General features: G+C 41.9%; 1 protein-coding gene across 9 annotated transcripts in view; it reads right to left on the bottom strand.

The window, feature by feature from the left end:
• Window positions 1–11149: 11149 nt before the first annotated feature.
• TBL1X (transducin beta like 1 X-linked) overlaps window positions 11150–22334 on the bottom strand; it is a 296176-nt gene continuing 284991 nt past the window's right edge. For all 9 annotated transcript variants that reach the window (XM_074992632.1, XM_074992672.1, XM_074992641.1 and 6 more), the window contains 5 exons: window positions 20749–20823; window positions 17612–17739; window positions 16248–16413; window positions 14408–14509; window positions 11150–13873 (listed from right to left, as the gene is read on the bottom strand). In XM_074992632.1, coding sequence (XP_074848733.1) covers window positions 13847–13873; window positions 14408–14509; window positions 16248–16413; window positions 17612–17739; window positions 20749–20823 — 498 coding nt within the window. In that variant the 3' untranslated portion in view covers window positions 11150–13846. The remainder of the gene's footprint in view (window positions 13874–14407; window positions 14510–16247; window positions 16414–17611; window positions 17740–20748; window positions 20824–22334) is intronic.

The following is a 22334-nucleotide window of genomic DNA, read 5'->3' as shown; positions in this document are numbered from 1 at the left end:
AGGGTCCTGTGGCACCTTATAGAGTAACAGAAAAGTTTTGAGCATTAAATTAAATTTCCATTAAAGTAGTGGCTGACCAGTTTGTGGATCAAGAGTGTTTTTATGTCTGTTTTATGCCCATTAATTCTTTGTCTACGAGAATTTGAAGTCTGTACAATATACAAAGCATCTGGGCATTGTTGGCACATGATGGCATACATGATGTTAGTTGAGAAACATGAGAACGTGCCTGTGATTCTGTGAATAACCTGGTTAGGTTCAGTAATGGTATCTCCAGAATAGATATGTGGACAAAGTCAGCAATGGGCTTTGTTGCAAGGAAAAGTTCCAGGAATGGTGTTCCTGTGGTATAGACTGTGGTTGTAGGTAAGAATCCTTACAAGGTTGAGAGGTTGTCTGTAAGAGAGAACAGGCCTGTCACCTAGGGCCTTCTGGAGTGTGGCATCCTGATGGGTTGTAGGTCTTGAATAATGAATTGCAGTGTTTTGAGTTGGGGGCTGTAGGTGATGACCAGTGGTGTTCTGTTCTTGGCTTTTTTGGGCCTATCTTGGAGTAGCTGGTCTCTGGGTATTCGTCTTGCCCTGCCAATTTGTTTTTTATATTTCTCCTGGTGGGTAATTCAGGTTTATGAATATTTGGTAAAGATCTTGTAGTTTTTGGTCTCTGTCAAAAAGATCAGAGCAAATGCGATTGTACCTAAGGGCTTGACTGTAAACAATGGATCTAGTTGTGTGTGCAGGATGGAAGCTAGAAGCATGTAGGTAAGTATAGCGATCAGTGGGTTTCTGGTAGAGTGTGGTACCTATTAGGCCATCCTTGATTTGTACTGTAGTGTCCAGGAAATGTATCTCTTGTGTGGAGTAATTGAGGCATAAGTTAATGGTGAGGTGTAGATTGTTAAAGTCTCTGTGAAATTCTTCTAGAGTCTCTATATCATGGGTCCAAATCAGAAAGATGCCATCAATGTATTGTAAGTAGAGAAGGGATGATATGGGACAAGAGCTGAGGAATCCTTGTTCCAGGTCAGGCATTAATATATTAGCGTACTGTGGGCCCATGCAGGTGCCCATAGCAGTTCCACTAATCTGGAGGTATAAATTGTCCCCAAATAGAAAATAAGTGTGAATGAGAACAAAGTTACAGAGGTCAGACACCAGATTGGCTGTGGTGACATCAGAGATGGTATTCCTGATCGCTTGTAATCTGTTTTTGTGTGGACTATTAGTGTACAGAGCTTCTACATCCATGGTGGCAAGGATGGTGTTGTCAGGAACTTTTCTGATGTTTTGTAATTTCCTCAGGAAGTCAGTGGTATCTCGGAGATAGCTGGAAGTGTTGGTGGCATAGGGTTTGAGGAGTGAGTACACGTAACTGGATAGTCTGGTGCTAAGGGTGCCACTACCTGAAATGATAGGGCGCCTGGGGTTTCCAGGATTGTGGATTTTGGGAAATAAATAGAATAATCCAGGTTGGGGCTCAGATGGTGTGTCTGAGTGAATAAGGTCCCAGGTAGCAGCAGGGAGTTCCTTAAGTAGTTGTTGTAATTTCTTTTGGAATTCCAAAGGGGGATCAGCAGAGAGACGTCTGTAAAATGTGGTGTTGGAGAGTTGTCTGGCTGTCTCCTGTTCATAATCTGATTTATTCGTGATGACAACTGCACCCCCTTTGTAAGCTGGTTTGATTATAATGTCTGGGTTATTTTTGGGACTCTGGACAGCATAGCGTTCAGCATAGTTGAGATTGTGTCTCATTTGGTATTGTTTGTGTATAATGTCAGTCTGAGCACAGTTGCAGAAGTATTGTAACTAGAAATCCAGACCTTCATTACGACTGTCAGGAGGGAGTCCACATAGAGTTCTTCTCTTTTGGTGTTGGAGGGTGGTGTTGAAAGAGTCAGACTGTTGCTCATGGGTGTGTTGGAAGAATTCCTTTAGACAAAGGCAGCAAAAGAAGGCTTCAAGGTCACCACAGAATTGTATTAAGTTTGTGGAGGAAGCGGGGCAGAAGGAAAGACCCCAGGATAAGACAGACTCTTCTGCTGGGCTGAGCTGGTAGCTGGAAAGGTTAACAACGTTGTTAGTTGAGCTGTCGTCGTTGTAGTTTTAGTATTCTGAGGTACGAAGTCATTTAGAAAATTTATTGTCTTTTCTTTTTTGTAGGAAGCGGAAGTGTGTTTTATAAATTTCTTGTCTAGTACAAGTAAAGCCTCATTCTGTGGGGTCTTGCGTGGATGCCTGATTGCTGATGAGAATATCAAGTTCAGAGAGTTCATTTTTAATCGTCTTTTGTTTATTGTAAAGGATTTTGATCAAGTGGTTCCTCAGTTTCTTAGAGAGCGTGTGGCATAGATGCTCACTGTAGTCAGTGTAGTACGTTGATTGTAATGGGTTTTTCACTGTCGGTCTCTTGGGTACAATGTCCATTTTCTTGCATTTGGAGAGAAAGATGATGTCTGTCTGGATCTGGGCAAGTTTTTTCATATATTTGATGGATCTCCATTCCAAATGGCTAAATGTAGTGCCTTGCATGTTGAATAGTAACAGAGAAAAAACCCATGCGAGTCTATGTACTATCAAAACAAAAAAGCAGTCCAGTAGCACTTTAAAGATTAACAAAATAATTTATTAGGTGATAAGCTTTCCTGGGACAGACCCACTTCTTCAGACCATAGTGATACCAGAGCAAACTCAATATTTAAGGCACAGAGAATCAAAAAAAGAATCAAGAGTGGTTTTCTGGTATTTGGTTCTCTGAGCCTTAAATATTGAGGCTGTTCTGGTATGACTATGGTCTGAAGAAGTGGGTCTGTGCCATGAAAGCTCACCTAATAAATTATTTTGTTAGGCTTTAAAAGTGCTACTAGACTGCTTTTTTGTTTTATTACAAGGATTGCTTCCCTTCCTTTGATGCTCATAATTATCTCAGCCAGGACAATTAACATCCCCCCACCCTTCACCCCCATCCTTCAGTCCTGTTTGAGTTGTCAGTTTTTATTGTAATTTTTTTTGTTTGGTCCTCTGTACTTTGAAATGTCAGTCTGTATTGAAAATGAGATTGATCTGAAGAAGTGGGTCTGTCCCACAAATGCTCATCACTGAATAAATCTTTTTGTTAGTCTTTAAAGTGCTACATTTCTGCTGTTTTGTTTTGTTAGAGTACAGACTAACATGGCTACCTCTCTGTTATTATTTATAATCCAAACAGATGATTCCTTTGAAAAAGAATGAAAGCTAGGTAAAGACCTTAATCTGAGACTGATTAACGTAATTATTAATTATTACTGTTATGTGCTCAAGGAAATGTAATGAAATTTCCTGTCTAGTCCAGATTGTATAGCCTAGGTCAGCGATGGACAACCACAAATTGTGAGTGGGACTCGAGAGGCCCTTCTAATGGGATTCCACCTGAGTCCCCCCTACCCCTCCATGCACCTCTCCCATACTGGGACACTGGATCCCCACATTTACCTACTCCTCATCCTCTCTCCCAGCACTTTTGGAGCACTGTGAATTTCCTGATTTGATCTCCATCCCCTCTCCTCTGCCTGAGCTAGAACAGCTGATTCACAGCACCGCAGGTCTGGAAGGCAGGGGAAGGAACAGGGATGGAGTGTGAAGCAGGTGATTTGTGTGCTCCAAAAGTGCTGGGAGGAGCAGGTAAGTGTGGGGCTCTGGTGCCCTGGTACACGAGAGGTGTGGGGGGAAGAGGGGACAGACAGGGCTACATGCTGCAGTTGGCTACACCACTGAACTAGGTTATCTTAGGTGGACTGGTCAATTGAGCATACTAGCTGATTGTAAAAAAAGTGTTTCTGGCACAAGCTGGGGAAGAATTTGATCATTCTGAATTTCTACATCATGCACTGTATGTATGGTACCTTTACGAGTGGTGGAAAGTGACATACCTTTTTATACAAATTTTTTTTTGTTAGAATGACATGGGCCAGCCCTTCATCTTCAATTTAATTTAGCTATTCCAATTTTCACCAGCTGAAGATCTGTCTATATGAGACATTCCTTCTGGTTAAGGTCATTTTAACTAGTTGTTATAAATTCATTGCATCTTTTATGTGTCCATTGCCCTATAAAGTCCACACTAAGACTTTGAATCTTTTAAAGACAAATGTGCTATAGATCAAACTGCATTGTCTGTTACACCAGTGTAAATCAGTAGAGTTGATGGAGTCAGTGGCATTACTCTGTTGTAACAGAAACAAAAATTGTCCCCATGTCTTGAGTTTGGACTGTTCTTTGAAGATAGCTTTAATTTTCAAATTATGGCAGAACTGTTCATTTGACTGAGTGGAAGAGACTTTTTTTTTCTTTTCCCCTTCTGGACAGGAAGACTCAGAAGTGAAAAAGCCATTTATTTACCTCAAGCATATCCCCAACCAACCAAATGAGCATTTAAAATAACTGTAGGTGTCATTTTTGTGAGGTTAGAAAGAACTCTTCAGGGAAATATTTCTTGGTGTAGAGGCAGAGGAAATAGCATAGCTTTCCCAAGATCTGGGTATTGCATTCAATTTAGAAGTGATTAGCTTAGAAGAAGAGATTATAATCTGCATTGCAAATCACCACACTGACTTTTGCCCAGCGGTGTTTTATATGGAGAAATATTGAACGGAACTGGAACAGTGACATTCTCTTCCTGGAATCTTACCAGAAGTTGATGAATAGTGTCTTCTGATTCACAGTGCATCAACAGCAGTATTTCACCATCATGAACAACAACAACAAAATCCATCCATTGCTGCATGGACCAGAGTCAACATAACTCACTTCCACAGATTGAAAAACAATATACAGCGTCTTTTCAACAAATTGTACTTAAAATAAGCCCCTAGCCACTGCACAGGACAGCTTAAGCTCATCTACTAATGACAGTGCTGGGAGAAAGACACAAAAAATTAATTTTTGGCAGGCTGGAACCCCCTCTCCTAAAAATGGCAGACATTTGAAGCTCTTCCGGGCACAGACTGTGTATTCATCTGCGTTTGTACTGGGATCTCATGCTGGTTTGGGATCTTAGAAGGCTACTGTGGTACAAAGGAGTAATAATGAGGAGTTGTTTCACATTATCCGTGCCTGTTTCTTTATTGGAGTACTTTTTGAAATAGTCAAGAGGGAGAGGGGAGCTGTATGACCGTGTGGTTAAGTTAGGGTTGCCAACCCTTCGGGATTGTCTGGGTGTCCCTAGGAAGTAAAGATTAATATTTAATTAAAGATTGAATCATGCAATGAAACCTCCAGGACTATGTCCAAGCAAAAATGGCAAGCACAGAAAGCTTTGCAGCCAACATACAGGAATGTCTCAATATATAACAAATTCCTATTACTTGATGTTCCTCTCAGCCAGATGACAAGTTGGCCAAATGGAGATAAGTCATCATGGTTATGGCTGCAGACACTCAAAATAGAGTAAATAACAATTAGTATGAGGTTGTTAATGGTCTACAACAAACAAACATTTTTTTTGAAATTGAAAAATACTGACCAATGTCCTAAAGTATTCTTTCAAACTCTAGAAGGTTTTAGCCCATGAGCAGCTGATGTGCATGGAAGTAGTAAATGTGAATACCTAAATTGGGTACCTAAGTAAGGATGGGGACTTCCAGGAGCACCTATAGCTCTCATTGGCTACGTCTACACGTGCACCCAACTTCGAAATAGCTTATTTCGATGTTGCGACATCGAAATAGGCTATTTCGATGAATAACGTCTACACGTCCTCCAGGGCTGGCAACGTCGATGTTCAACTTCGACGTTGCTCAGCCCAACATCGAAATAGGCACAGCGAGGGAACGTCTACACGCCAAAGTAGCACACATCGAAATAAGGGAGCCAGGCACAGCTGCAGACAGGGTCACGGGGCGGACTCAACAGCAAGTCGCTCCCTTAAAGGGCCCCTCCCAGACACACTTTCATTAAACAGTGCAAGATACACAGAGCCAACAACTAGTTGCAGACCCTGTATATGCAGCACGGACCCCCAGCTGCAGCAGCAGCAGCCAGAAGCCCTGGGCTAAGGGCTGCTGCCCACGGTGACCACAGAGCCCCGCAAGGGCTGGAGAGAGAGTATCTCTCAACCCCCCAGCTGATGGCCGCCATGGAGGACCCCGCTATTTCGATGTTGCGGGACGCGGATCGTCTACACGTCCCTACTTCGATGTTGAACGTCGAAGTAGGGCGCTATTCCCATCCCCTCATGGGGTTAGCGACTTCGACGTCTCGCCGCCTAACGTCGATTTCAACTTCGAAATAGCGCCCAACACGTGTAGACGTGACGGGCGCTATTTCGAAGTTACTGCCGCTACTTCGAAGTAGCGTGCACGTGTAGACGCAGCTATTGAAGCCATGATTCAAAACATACTTATTAGACAAAGTGCTCCTGCTATAGTCTCAAATTCAAGAAAAAAAATAAACCATCCACAGAGAATTTCTTAAAACCTGGATGGAGATAAGATCTACATTCTTTACAAATGTAAATACTTTTACCTGCACTTAGGTACTATAGCTGTGGCTCCCAGAATGGCTTGCCGGCCAAGCAACCCTGTCTGATGGGGGTTCCAGGGGCCATTCCGATGAGAGTGTAGCTGGGCAGTCTGGCCACTCTGTCGACGGAGAGGATCAAAAGAGTGATCTGCTTTCATGTCCGGCTGCAATCTAACAACAGAAGTTTGGTCGGAAGATATCTCCTGACAGAAAGTTCTGTCAGCAGATCACTCTAGTGTAGATGTGTCCTATGATTTTAGAGACTGTTCCTGAGGTCTTAAAGTCCCTACTCTGGTTGACTTCTATCTTTCTGTCTACGGGATCTTTGAGGGAGGAAATCCCCACCTACTCTACCTTGTCAGGATGGAGATAGAATCCTTAGTCTTTAGGGAGATAGGATTTTAGGGGTTATCAACTAAGTCTTCTCCCCTTTGTTGTGCATTTATATACTCGCATCTAAAGATCTCATTGAAGGGGTGATGTAGACAGATGGCAGAATCTGTCTCACCTCTTGACAGGAAATTGTTTTGGTCTGGGTTTTAGCCTTTTGTTCTCCCTGGCAGTAGCACCCACCACTTTCTTCACCAGGGTTTCAAACACACCGTGGGGTGTTGTAAATCCTCTTCTGTAACAGCATTATTATGCACTAAAGCTGTAAGTTCTGCTTTCAGGAGAAAAGTGTTAGAGTTGATGGCAGGAAAAGAGGATCTAGATGGATTTTTAGCTTTTATCCTGTGATTTTTAGATTTTGTTCTCCTTTGTCTTTTTTGTGAACATTTTTGTTATCTTCTGGAGAGATTTTAGTTGTTCACATAAGAGGCTGGTGTCATTCCTTATCTGGCATTCCTTTTTTTTCATAGAGAGAAATAAGTCTGTTGGGAACAACGGGAGGTAGTAATAATGACAGATTAATTGCCAAGTGACTCATTTACACAGTAAAAACCAGTGATGGGACTGCCAAGACTTTTAAAGATTTTTTTGGCAAGCTTAGGTCTTTATCCATGAAGATGCGTGAGACCTTAATGGGTAAAGACTGGTGGAGGAGGGGGAGGGGAGATTTACAATCACCTCTGCGAGCCACATCTAGATATACCTAAACAAGTTCTAGTGGACCAAGTTCTGTTGGTGAAAGAGACAAGCTTTGGATCTTCACAGACCTGGAGAAGAGCACTGTGGCACTCATAAGCTTGTCTCTTTCATCATGCCTCCCTTCACTCCTGGGCCCAACACGGCTACAAAAAGAAATCAAATATTAATGTCAGATGTGTGCCTGAATCTTCTATAGAGCTGTGAAAACCTCACCTAGCAACAGTAAAGACACATTCCATCTGCCTTTATAACACCTACACTGCTTTAATCTGCTCTTCCCAGACAATAAGGCCAGGTGGTAACAAGCATGAGCATTTGCCTCCACCCCACCTCTGCATATGCCTATGCTGCTTTACTGACCTGAGCAGAGAAATAGCTTAGCAAGCCTCTAACCCATCTCTTTCAATCCTTGCTGGTAGAGCTACTCCTGGGCCCAGCCTCCTGGGGTGAGTTCTGGGCTGGCAGTGCAGGATTCAGGCAGTGTTTTCTGCAGGCATCAGCACTGCTGCCTGCAAGGGCCCTGCAGAGGGGAGCATAGCTCAGTGATTAGAGCATTGGCCTTACAAACTCCTGGTTGTGAGCTATGTCCTCAAAGGGGCTTTTCAAGTTTCTGGGGCCCTTTAAAAAAATCTGTATGAGGGATGGTGATAGGTCCTGCTGTGAGAGAAGGAGACTGGACTCAACCTCTCAAGGTCCCTTCCAGCTCTATGATGTGTGTATGTATATATTTTACTTAAGCTGATTCCTTACCATCTAGACAGGTCAATATTTAGTTATAACCCCCTCACACATTTTTTGTTTTGTTTTTTTTGTTTCGCCCATTCTGAAATAGTGTTTTTGAAAGAGAAGGACCATTTGGGGAAAACAAAATTGTACAATAAACACGGTGTATTCTGACACGTTTTTCCATCTCCTGAATGTGGGAAGCAAAAAAGGTAATATCCAAGAAAGAAAAAGGAACAACACGCGCAGAGTTCTCTAATATCAAAATATAGCAATTTATTCAAGACACTGAATATGATCTGTTGATTCTCTCCTTGAAACAAATGAACTACAATACACAAGGTGATTTCTGAGAGAGTGCAGGTGTAGGGGAAACAAAACAACAGAAACAGAATGTTGTTTCAACAGAATTGGGGAAATGCTGAAATGAGAACCAAGTCTGGCTGCAAGTCTGACACAGACAATAAAAACTGCAGAAGCCAGAATTCAAAACTTCAGTGAGTGGCTGAAAGAATATTTCTGCAATTGACAAAGAACCACAATTAAAAAAAAAAAAGAGAAAAAGAGGAAAAAGTAGAACCCAAAACCAAAGCAGACCCTTACATTTGACAAAGTGCACTTCACTTGGCTCTAAAATTATCTAGGGTTGTTTTTCCTTTCTGTTTTAAAACAAATCATATAGAAATTTCAAAGACATAGCATGGGGTCAGTGCGCATTTAACCCTGTAAATATCAGACCCTTTAATGCCCCATAAGGGACCCAGTGTTTTCTACATTAAAGATGCAGCAACCTACAATAAAGATGCAGAGCTTGGACATGTATTCAAATGTTGCTATTTTATCTCAAGACCAGTTCCATGCAGCCAGTAAAGGTACTATTCCTGTGAGACTCCAGGAAGTTTAAAGGACCAGTCTACAGAAAGCTAATAAAATGTGTAGGTATACAGAATTCTTCTTTGGGACAACAGTACCTTTCACGTGTGAGAATTTGATATTTGCCAACTTCTGAAACTGTGCTTTACTTTTTTTCTTCCCTTTTATGTAACTCAGCGAGGAGAAGATGGTATTAATTCATACAATTCAAAGAAACAAAACATGCTTCTTTCACACCCACAAGTATCTCCAAATTAATAACCTGGAATAGGCTCCATCAGATTTTGAAATGTCTGGGTCACAAGAAAGCAAGGTAACAAAAGCGACTGAACTAAAACCACATATTTCTGACATCACCACCTCTTGATGTTTGGCATGTTCTAGAGTCACACAAATCGCAGACTCCAAAAAAGCACATGTCTGAGCATGTCTTCTGCCACCCCCTGCAGAAATGCCTCTTTCCTCTTATTCTTGGCAATTCAACCCAAGGCACCACTCACAGGCCCAGGCTTCAAACACTTCAAACATTCACAGCGGCACTACTGAAAAATCAAGTTATCAGTCATTCATAAAAACCCACTGAACTTCCCTAAGACAATCCAGTTCTCTCCTCTAACAAGTCATCTTTTTCCTATCATGTGTCTAAACAGGTCAGCCTCGGTAACTCTTAGAAAACAGCTCAAAAATGTCATATATTCATCTGAAGCTGGGGTGGGCAAAATGTGGCTTGCAGGCCAGAGTGGCCCCATCAAATAGCTAGATCTGGCCTACCACCACTGGTCCATGCCCCAGCCTGCCTTCCATGCCCCTGTACACTGCTCAAAGTGGCTAGATGCTCTGGGGAAGCGGGAGGGTGGGGGCTTTGCCTGTGGCTCCTGCCCCCAGCTCAATCTCCAGCCAATGGGAACTGCCTCGGTTGTACTTGAGACACAGGCAGTGACAATGCTCACTTCCCGCCCTCAGCAGCTCACAGCACACACAGCACATGGCTCCTGCAGAAGGAGGAGGCAGGGAGCCTGCCTGAGGGTCCAGCAAGGCTGCTGGCTGGGAGATGCTTAGGTAAGCGCCTCCTAGCCAGATCCTGAACCCAGCACCCTAGCCCATCCCTCTCCCTAACCCTTCTGCTCCTCCCACATCCTTACCCCAGGTCACAACCAGTGTGCCCTCCCAATTTTTTTTCATCCATGTGCAGAATATATTTTGTTACTTGCACTGAGGCATGTGCAGATGTTCACCCCCAATGGAAACACATGCTGCCAGCAGTGAGTACTGTGGGTGCTCTGCTAATCAGATGGGCAGCATTTGAATCTCTTCTGGGCGGCTGCTCAAGTGCTCAGTTTACAGGGAACACTGGTCCCAACTAAAATCTTCTGGCTGCGTCTACACTATCAAGTGCTTTCGGAAAATCAGGGCCCGTTTTTGAAAGAACATGTGGCGCGTCCACACACAAAATGTGCTCTTTCGATCCAAAATCAAAAAAATGCGGCTCTTCCTCTGGAAGTCCTTTTCTGCTCCCAGATCAGGAAGAGCACCTGTGTAGGTGCTTTGCAGGCCCTTTTTTCTGAAGACTTTTCGCTCCCTGGCCCATTCTTTTGAAAGAGCAGGGGCTGGATGGGTGCTCCCTGTTGAAAGAGTAGATCCTTCTTTCAATTTGCTTTTTTGTGTGTGGACACACTCTTTCTAAAGAACATCTCTTCTGGAAGATCATCTTTGAAAAATTGATATAGTGTAGACGCAGCCTCTTTACTTCTGCTCTTTCACCCTTTCCCCCCTCCCACATCCTGCCCCAGGTCATAACCCAGACTCCTGCATGCCTGTCCCAAGTCCCAACCCCCTCCCAGAACCTGCATTCCCTCCTACATCCCTCCTTCAAGTCAAAATCCTCTTCTACACCCATATCCCCTCACAGACCCCCCATCCCCTCCTGCACATCAATCCCTTACCCCAAGCTCCCTTCTGCACAACTTCCATCCCAGACCCTGCACCCCCTTCACTAATATCATGGAAGAGGGTGGCCCTTGACCACTGCACCAAATTCTTGGAGTAACCCCCGCCCCAGAAAAAATAATTGCCCACCCTGATCTAAAGTCTAATTCTCTATGGCTTTATTACCTCAAGGAAAGGAACTCTTGCCTTCTTCCCACCTTCCATTCTTCAGAATTAAAAAAGAACAATAGCAATTAATCACCAATATTCCACATAAATGCTTCTATTTCAGGAAAGAAAAATCTTAATGGTTTAATTGTTTTAATTACTTTCTGATCTCCAATCTTACATCACGTGATGAGTGGGCAGGGATTAATTCTTGTGAACAGGCCAAGACACTAAGCATTTCATTGTAAAGAGAGAGAGAGAAAATAAAAACAGATAAAATGAAATTGTAATTTCATATAATAAATAAATTGAGTATTTTCACACCACTTATACAGCTTGAGTGAGGGTCTTACAAATTAGTCCAGGTGGGCAGCTGCCGTGAAAGAAATGGGTTAAGTCTTGTGCAACACAGCACTTCACTTGCCATGGAGGGGCTATGGCGGCTTTAGCAGCACCACCTTTGTGCTGTCCTGACTCTGGGCTTCTTCATGGCATGGAGAGGGCCCTGGCAAGACTTAACTCTAAGGATCTAGCTCAGTCATCACCACATTGAGCTGTCTCATGGTTTCCATCATTGCCAAGAATCTTGAGAACAATGCTTGCTGTAACCCTACTGATGGAACACCTTTTCTATCCCACAAACCTGTGTCCTCTATAATGAGTGCGTCCATGCTAGGAACTAACTTCAAAGTTAACTTTGAAGTTAGACACTACTTCTAAGTAGCCAGCAGAGCATCTACACACATTTTCCCTTACTTCAAAGTTAACTTCCAAGTAGGCGGCCCAACTTCAAAGTCCGTACTCCATTCCTGGGAATGGAGAAGTGCCCTACTTCGAAGTTAAACTTCGAAGTAGGGTGTGTGTAGACACTCAACTTTGAAGTCTGTTACTTCAAAGATGTACTTCAAAGTAAGCAACTTCGAAGTTATTTTGGTGTGTAGACATGGCCTATGATTTCTGAATGTGATAACTGACTTCTGCAGTGCCTCCACTAAGGCAATCCAAAGGGGAAGGGGAGATCATATTAATTCTCTGGTAAAACTTCCATTGGCTTAATATGAAGAGGATAAGCCCAGTGTGATGATTAGTGTGGTGAGGTGCTACATGGGGAAGATTTAGTCCTGCCACAAGTGCAGAGAGCTGGGTTACAATAAGCTCTCAAAGTCCTTTCCAGTCCTGTGATTCTATGAACATGACGAAGTGAGAAACTAGCACCTTAATATGAATTTGGGACCACTTCTGCAGGAAAGAACATATACAATTATTTTCCCTTAACAACTACAGGTATTTGGGTATATAAAGCCAGAAATATGAATTCTGTATATATAACCTCAAACTTCTGTATTCTTGTAGCAAATGTACATGATCATACAACTACAAAAATAAAAGTAGGCCATGTACATTATCTGGCTGCAGGAAGACTTTTGTACCATTTTTAAAATCTGGTATTGGTTGTGTGAAATGGCATAGCACTTTATGAGACAAATGAGAGGAAAATGATACTGCATCTTTAATATACCTTGGAATCCACTTGAGTCTTTCTTTTCCTTGAATCAAAGAAGCAGTCTATGTTTGGTGGCTATTTTAGGCTTTTAAAATTATGTTCAACATAAAAAATATTTTTTCCAAAAATACACTGGGTTCTTTCTCTTAAAAGTCATCTTTCGCCTGTAAAAATCTTCCCCGGCACTGCATTCTTATATAAAGCACTTATTACACAATTTGCGGAAAGTGCCCTTGAGATGCTAAGATCTGAAGCATGGAGGATTTTTTAAAAAAAATAGGCAGGGAAAAGGGAAGAGAAAGAGGAGAAGTAGAACGTCAAAAGTTTTTTCATCATCTCCAACTGGCTGCATCTACTGTGGGCACACAGGAGGTGGAGGGTGGGGGAGAATGAGGGGAGAAACAGACAGGAAGGAGAAGGGAAGGAAAAATAAAAAGAAGAAAAAAAAAATCAGTTCCAACCTAAGCCCAGGACACTCCAGGACATAATATTCCAGCTGATAGAAAAACCACTGAACAAAAAAAGTAGTCTAGAAAATAGAAAGTGTTGTGATTACAAAGTTGCGCATTTCATCAGTACAAACTGGTCTTTGAATGTCCTTTGGGAGAGCAACTGTAGTGTCCAAATTGGAAGGAAAAAATACAACATCACAAGGAGGAGGATTTTTTTTCCCTTTTGGTTTATCACAGCATTTTGCTTAGTTAGTTAGTTAGTTTGTTTATTATTATTTTTGGCACAGCTTTTTTTTTTTTTCCAGCCATCAAAGCAAGTTCTCAGATGCAAACCAAACAGTGCAGTCTCTAGTTGGTGGCTTCATGCTTCCAAGGCTGAATATCCCAGATGAAATCCATCCTCTCCCCCTCTGAAGTGACTGTGTTTTTACTCCTTGATGAAGGTTACGGGCAAAATACTAGACTTCTGTGGCCAGGGAGAGTTGGTTTCATTGTACACACTAACTTTTTTCAAGCTTGTACAGTTCTGGAGCTGTTAAAGGAATAGTTTTGAAGAGTGCTTCTCCCCACACATTCACTGCTGGTCCATTTGAAATTTCTCCTAAAAAACTTCAGTTTTACTTCCGCAGATCTAGAACACAAACCTAAAGGTATAAAGAGAAAAGACCCAAGAATTAGAAACAACTCTGAAGCCTATTGTGGATTCTTAGTATACATGTGCTCATGTTCTAATCTTGTAATAAAGCGATTTACCAATAAATATGACAATGCATCATGGACTGTTGAGTGGGAGAGAATTCTGTCTTCACCTACTTATGATGTAAGCAGTATTTCACAGCTCTGTTAGTTATGGTTCTACATGGCAATCTGTGGGATTTGCACTTTAAGGGTCATGGTGGAGAAAGAAACAGTAGAGTTTGTGTTTCTTTAACCACAAACATATTTCAAATAAAAGATGGCAATCAAGGAAATGTGTAGTGAGGAGCCTGATACAAAGCCTCTTCAAGTAAATGGAAAGACACCACTTACTTCAAGGAGCATGGAACAGGTCTCTAAATAAAGGTATACATCCACCTCTCAGCTTCCTGCTGAGAAGGCAACAGTACACAAAGTTTGTATTGACCCCTGCACAGGATTTTTCCCCCAAATATTTACAGTGAATGAACACAATTGGTTACCGAGCCGTCTGATGCACTTGCTCCCACTTTGTCTCCTCTGGCATTCCAACAGACTTCAAAGATCCCGCCAGTGCCTCTGTAGCTATGTACTAGAGTTCCGTTCTAGAAAACAAATCAATTTGCAATGTCTGACACCTCATATATTTCATATTTATGTGGGCATACATGGTTGTGGGTTTGCTATGAGGTACACTGGTGCCTACACTAGGAGGCACAAACAACTAGAGGTGAGATCCTGGGACGCCTTAACTCACTGAGAGCTTTGCCATTGTCTTCAGCGGGACCAGGATTTCACCCAGTTGTTCTCTAAAGAGTTGGGATTCACACTGCACTGTGCAGATACTTGGCTATAGCCTCATCTCAAAACCACCATTCCCACTGACTGGTGGGAACCACACCTGTTCCACTGACGGGGTGGGGGCGGGCTCTGCGATTTTTAATAGAGAAAGAAATATGGAAAATTCAGGTCCTGAATGTTTTTTACTCCTGAGGTGAGGGAAGAAGGTGCTCTGTAAAAACAAGCATGGTGCAAATCATTCAGCTTGTTCTAGGGCAAGCACTGTTAGGAAGTCACTATGGCTGTATAAATTACACCACAGTGATCTGTTGACAGAAGTCACTGTTGGAAAAGATTTCCTGACAAAAATTCTGTTGATGGAGTGCAGCCACACAGAAAAGCCAGTTGAGAGAGCGCTCCGCTCCATTGACAGAGCAGCTGGACTGCCTGATTACTCTCTCAACAAAACAGGCACCCAGAAGCACAGCGAACAGGGCTGCCCATTCTTGTGGACGCCCTGTCTGTCAAGAGAAGGCCCTCTAGAGTGTCCGCACAGCTTTTCTGTCGACAGACCCTGTCGACAAAAGGGCTGTGTTTTGTCGAGATACTGTTGACAAGTCTCATCTTGTGTGTGCATGCGCCATGACTTGTCAACAAAACTGGGGTTTTGCCAGCGAAACTCGCTAGTGTAACTGTAGCCTATGAGTCCTACAAGCTTTCTGGGCATTAGTCTGCAAAGGAGTAACTCTAAGTATTCCCCTCTTTCTTAGAGTCCCATCATCCTGTACAACATCAGATCCACCATTTTTTGTTGTGATGATATTCTTTTCACAACGAGGCACTACTCTAAATAAGTAGTCCTGTGCATATCTAAATCTCAAATGAACCCATCTTGCTTCTTATTAGGAGCATCAATCATTTGTTAAGGCCTTTGCACTAACAACACAACTCGACATGCCTCATGTGCCCAATGCAGTTCAGTCTACACAGGGGTCAGCAAACTTTCTGAGGTGGAGCGCCGAAATCTGACCTTTTGACCTCTATGTACAGTCCAAGGGCTAGTGATACTTCTAAAAGTCACTAATACTCCTACTTGTAACAGTGTCTTAAATAAATAAATTAAGATGCAGAGCTTCACTGTTTAGGAGATGGTTGGTACCACGAGCTGGTCTTTTGTTAATCCACAGGCAGCACGGCTTTGAGCAAGCTCCCAACTCCATGGTGGGGAGAGAGGAGGGGCTGAGCTCCTGCCTCGCATGCCGGTGAAAACTGGCTTGCGTGCGCATGCTGGGGTTAGCTGACCGAGCTACATGCTGATATAAAATTAGGACAATTAGCTTTCTTGGCACAGCTCCGTGTTCAACGAACTTTTGGGAAAATACTGAAAGGATAGTCATCTCATCATCCCATGCCATCAACACAAACTGTTTGCATGCCACTGTCCAAGCCACCATGGTTGACAAGTTCAATGCATACAGATTCACACATTTTCCATCTGTCATTTCTGGGATTAACATGTCAATTAAACTGCTTTTCCTTAGTGCAGGTGAATCAAACGAGTACCTGAGTATTCCATATATGGACACATTTGTCGAAGGACCCACTGGCCAGGTACTTCCCATCAGGACTAAAAGCTACACTGTAGACAGGTTCTTGATGTTTGGTTAACGTATGAATGCAGACCCCTCGTTCAACATCCCACAGCCGAACAGTAGAATCAAATGAAGCACTATAGGAAAGAGTCCAATGTAAGTGGGTGCCGTCTGGGGTACTAGGTTATCCACAGTTTGCAAAGATACTGTAAACAATATGTGAGGACACATCTTACCTACAAGTAAAGGTACTTCAAAGAAGGAGAGGTAAAGAACATCTGAGAGCTATCAAATTCTCTTATGTGAAAGACATTTATTACAGTGGATACGCATATGTGGAGCCTTTGGCCTCATTGGAGGGTTTTGTGAGTAGCAACAAGAATACAGGAATCACCTTACAGAACCTCACCAGCTGTTTATCTGATCCAGAATCTTCTCTCTGGCAGTGGCCATTACTTGCTTCTTGAAAGAAGGCTCAAGTAATTCCGTAGTGGACCACTCTAGGATAACCTGCTCCAGGGAAAGTTTCTTCCTAAGAGATTTTGGTCCTGTATCTAACAAATGAATTTTGTTTCATATTCTCTAACATAGTGGTCCTTTCCCTTTTTTCACCCTCCATTCAGAAGTCATTCCTCATTTCTTGCCACAACCCACATAAATCCACTGTTATGGATGAAGAGAAGGCAAGAGACATCCCCTGTATTATATTAAAAAATACGCCCAACAACTTCACTTGCAGACAAAATAAAACCACTTGACCAAAAAAGGCATAAATAATTGTGAGGCAACTCTGATAGACTATCACACAGAAGATAGCCATTACGTGCCCATTAGCTAATCAATTCACTGGTCCAGGCATCTTTTAATATTACTAAGATTAAACTGATGTCTAAAATTGGATGACATTAAACTGAGGATTGATTACTTTAGGTGAAAGTTTAACAGATACATAAATGCTTCTACACCACTAACAGAACTATAAAAGAAATCAATGTCCATTGTATTTTGCTTCATGGCACTCATCAGAACATATCTAACTGGGTTAATAGACTGGCAGATCCATGTATTATAGGGCTTGTAATAGATAAGATTATTCAAATAAATCAGATATCTATGTGCTGGGTACTGTGACAACTGTAACTTTTTTTCACTAAAGTAGTTTAAAAATTAAAACACTATGAGGCTTAATTTTCCATGGTGCTTTTCAATTTCCTCCTGCTTTCATCAATTCCCTCTCATGCACTAAACAAAATGATTTTCAGTTCTATTTACAGATAGGCTAGTGAAAGCCATCAGTAGGACTGATGGAATAGGTATACGAGGTTTTGTTTTTACCTTGCTAACATGATATTGGAGTTGGGATTGCTGGTGCCTGGTCCTGTAGGACTCCATTTGATAGTATAAATCTCTTTACTGTGAGCCTGAAGGTCATGTACACATGTATCTTGCTTCATGCTCCAAATCTACATCAGATGAATCAGGAAAAAAAGATCAGACAGGTATCCAAACTTGTCAATCTTTTCTCAAGTCTTGGTTTTCAGTCTTTTCTGTTCTGTTTGTATCTTACTCATGAGAATTGTGTCTGTATTGAATGCATGCACACTTACACCATATTAAAGGAATTTAAATGTAGCTTACTAACATAGCAATTTGGTAATTGTCATGGGTATATCTGTGCACTTAATATTACATGCTGTGAGAGAAAGGTCCTGAAAATTTAACTGAGCTTTTCACTAGTTCAAGAGAAGCTGGCAATTGTTGCCATGGCCCCTGAGTCTAATCTGAATTGATGTGACATGTTTCCATCATAGTGTGAATTTGTCAAAATCAAAAATCATCTTAAGTATGGCTTAGATAAATCCTAATTTTTCCAAGCATCCTGTTGGTATTCTAATTTGTTTTACTGATGTCTTTAATACCACAATGGATAGAATCAAATCAATTAATAAAGCATTATGCAAGTCAATATTTAGATATCAGAGAAAGAGTACGTTGAATGGAAATGAAAGGTTTTATAGTGAAAATTTTCGGCAGCTGCCTGACAAACAAACAAACAAACATAAAAAATGCACTTAACTAATCCTTGGGTATGGGGGGGGGGAGATAATCCAAAATTAGAGATATTCAACAACAGAGAGATAATGGAAAAGGAATAATTGGTATAATAATTGAATATAAACTGCCAGAAGGCAAACAAGCCAAAGCATTTGTAAGCCACCTATAGGGCTTGTCTACACTACCACCTTCCTTCGACGGATGGATGGTAATTAGGGTGTTGGCAGTTTACTAATGAAGTGCTGCCATGCGTAGGCAGCACTTCATTAAGCAAATTCCCCCCTGTGGCAACTCCAAAGATTTAAACTTCGAAGAACCGGCACGTGTCTAGCCGCGGCTCACCCAACAGTACTTCAAAGTGCCGGGGCAACTTTGAAGTCCCCTTACTCCCGGCACTTTGAAGTACCAGCGGGTGCGCTATGCATGGCAGCACTTCATTAGAAAACTCCGAACAGCCTCATTACCATCCTTCCCTCGAAGGAAGGTGGTAGTGTAGACAAGTCCATAGAGCAGAGTAGAATCACTTACAAGGCATGTGAGATCATGCTTTTGGGCACCTAAGTAACAGAAAACTGAGCCAATATTGTGTGAAATTCAGTGAAGAGCAACAAAAGTGATTAAGGGACTGTAGAGCTTGATTTCTGACATCATCATCGATAGGAATGAATAAACATGGATAATTTATTAAAATATTTATATGGATAACTATGGATCTCAGCTGTGGGTGGATAGAATAACCATCTTAAGAAATATCTCAGGTGTATAAAGCACCAAAGCATTAGCACAGGGGTGGGGAACCCTTTTTGGACTGGGGGCCACAGACCCCAAGAAAAATCAGTTTGGGGCCTCACAAAAGTGAGAAGCAAAACCAAAAAACAAACCTCACTGATGTGGCCCTAACTGACATATGTTCCTCCCTTTGTGCTCCACCTCCACTGGAGATTCCCCCAGGCCAGATTAATGCTTCTGGGTGTGCAGGGCTAGTGTATTTTGTGGGCCCCAAAGGCTCTGGGATAGGGCCAAAAACAAGGGGTTCAGTGTGAAGAAGGGAGCTTCTGGGGTGTGGGATAGGAATGTGGGGCAGGAGGTAGGGTGCAGGAGTAGGATGGGGGATCTGGGCAAGAGGAAGGGAGGATACAGGAGTGCAGTTAGGGTGGTGGTATGGGGTCTTGGTGGAAGATAGGGTGCAGGAGCAGGGTGGGGATCTGGGTGGGATGGTGTGTGAGAGTGATGGGAGCCGCTTATCTGTCACGTGTAACTCCATGCCCCACACCACTCCTAGGCACCATCCTCCACTGCTCCCACTGGCCCTAAGCCTGCCGCTTATGGGCCATATGCTCCCCTCCCCCACGTTAGAGGGTGAAAATGAGCAAAATATAATTTAGGTGGAACATGATTATCATAATGGTCCCTTCTGGCCTTAAACTTTCTCAGTGTACAACTTACAATGGTGAGATCATTTAAGGGGTTCTTTTATACCTAATAATTTTGGTCTTTTAAGTATACTGATGTTTATACTGGTTCAGGTTGTTCTGGTTCACCTTATTCTGGTTTGGGAACAAAAATAAGCTACACAAGGGTAAGGTATATTTACAATGACATACCTACATCTGCAGTAGGGCTTTTACTTATAAAACTACATTGGCCAATAAATCACACTCAGTATTGCCATAATTGTGTTTTTTTAACTACTGAGCATAGATGAGGCTTTACACTAGAAGGCTATGTTTATACTGTGCTCTTAATTTGAAATAAGATATGCAATTTGTGCTACGCAAATTGCATATCCTATCTTGAGTTAATTTCAAAACAGGCTATTTTGGCACTATTTGGAGGCATCTGTTATCCCTCCCACAATGAAGTGTAAAGGATGCTGAAATAGGATGCCCAGGATTTCAAAAAATATTTTGAAATCCTGGGCATGTTTCATAGATGCAGAGTAGTTATTTCAGGATCCCTTGGTATCCTGAAATAGCTCTGCAGTGTAAACATAACCAAATAATTTTTCAGGTGAAATGGTAAAAACCTTATTAGTGTATTCATTGTACATTATCATGGTTAAACACTCGCTAATGTACAAGGAGGATCAAGCCTCTGTTGGCAGGGATACACAATGACCTAAATACAGTATTCAGTGCAAATTGTTATATAATGACAGCTACATAGCAGACAGCAGATTCTAATTGGAATAACATGCTTCAGTTTTCTGTCTGTTTCTCTGCTCATTCTTATTTCAATCACCACACTGAAAAATAGTAAGATGAAATCACCATTGACGCAGAGAGTCTTAATGGTATGGTAACATCAGTTTGGGAAAAAATGTAAAGAGGGACATGATTTTTTTTTTAAACACGAATAGTAATCCTTATAAAGTACATTTCTAAACAGTCTGGAGGCAAGCCCTCAAATTAAATTACCTTTAATGTCATATCATCGGAGCAGGATGCTAGCAGCATACCAGAAGGATCCCACTTAATTGCATTGACTTCATTCTGAAATAAAGATTGATTTTTCTAAGTGAACTTTCTGCTTTGCCTGCATTGTGCCTGGCAACCAGCAGAGGGCACTCAAGTGTTATCACTCCAACAAATGACACTTCAAAATTACATTACATTCTTCAGTACCTTACCCGCAAACACATCTCTTTTCACCTACTATCCAAATACATATTAGATAGGGAAACACATTTTTTATGACAATGAATGATCCACACAATTTACTGCCATGTTCCTGACACATCTGCCGTCAGAGGCAAAACCTGGCAATCATCAGATTCTTCCTACAAAACAGAGCCGTCAACAACTGCTAGTCCCAAACCATTTAGTGGTGAATAGCTAATTTAAAACAATTTCTGAGGTAGATATTTTCTATGGACTATTCTTAAACAGTGCAATTCTCCAGCGGTGCTTTATCTGTCAAAAGATATTGGCGTGTGTCCTAATGGACCAAGATAAAATGCAACTTGGAACATTAGCTGGAACGTTAAAGGTTTGTGGCTTTTAAAACTGGATCAACGTCAAACCACCTTTCAGCCTGAAAACTGAAATTAGAAAACTATTAGCCACTATTCATGCGAACAATGCCTGCAGTGATGATAATGATGCAAAATTAGAGGAAATTTTGTGCTTTATTTTTCTCCCGCTTACTGTGTGTGTTAAACAATACTTTGTAGTCAAACCCACTGTACCCTCAACCCCAGTCCAGTCAGTCAGTTCCACTGTTTCCTATGGGGTTTTTACATGGTAACAGGTGGTATAGAATAGCATTTTTTAAAAGGAGGAAAATGTGTTGTAAGAACACAATAATAGGGCAGTGGCAGGGATAGTATCTGGAAACTTTTTTTAACTCATTTGCCCCCTCAGATACAGACACACAGTTTCAGGTGTAGTTAACAAGAGTTGAACACACACATATTTGAGGGCAAAATATGGCCCATTTTCAGACTGGAGCAGTCAGTCCACTCAATAGAAAACATCTGCCTGTCAATGAAGGCCTACTGCAGAAGCAGCAGCACCCTTTGGGAAAACACCCTTTTAAATATGATTGTAGCCATGACGATTAGCAACAAGTCTCAATAGGGACTAATTCTCCCTTGAGGGAGGTGGCCAGGTGAGTGGAGTTATTAAGTGATTTTATAAAATGGAACAGCACAGCAGTGATCTTGGGAAAAAAGTCCACAATATTAGCCTGTGGCTAACATTATATAGTCACAAATGGCCTCGTTTACATTACAGTGGTCTTCTGAAAGATGGTCTTCTGGACGATCTCTTCCAGAAAATCTTCTTTTGAAAGAGCGCTTCCATGCGCAAAAAGAAGGACTGAAAGATCAATCCGCTCTTTCAGTAGAGAGTATTCACACAGCCCCTGCTTTTTCAAAAAAACGGGCCAGGGATCGAAAAATCTGGCACATGAGGACTGCTCTTTCGGAAAAAGGGCTCATGGTGCAGCTACACATGCTTTTTCTTTTTTTAAAGAAACTTTCGAAAGGAGGTGCTCTTCCTGA

This window comes from Carettochelys insculpta, chromosome 1 (assembly GCF_033958435.1).
Source record: "Carettochelys insculpta isolate YL-2023 chromosome 1, ASM3395843v1, whole genome shotgun sequence".
Taxonomy (NCBI): domain Eukaryota; kingdom Metazoa; phylum Chordata; order Testudines; family Carettochelyidae; genus Carettochelys; species Carettochelys insculpta.
Note: the sequence above shows the minus strand (reverse complement) of the source record. Positions and strands in the feature narration are given on the sequence as shown.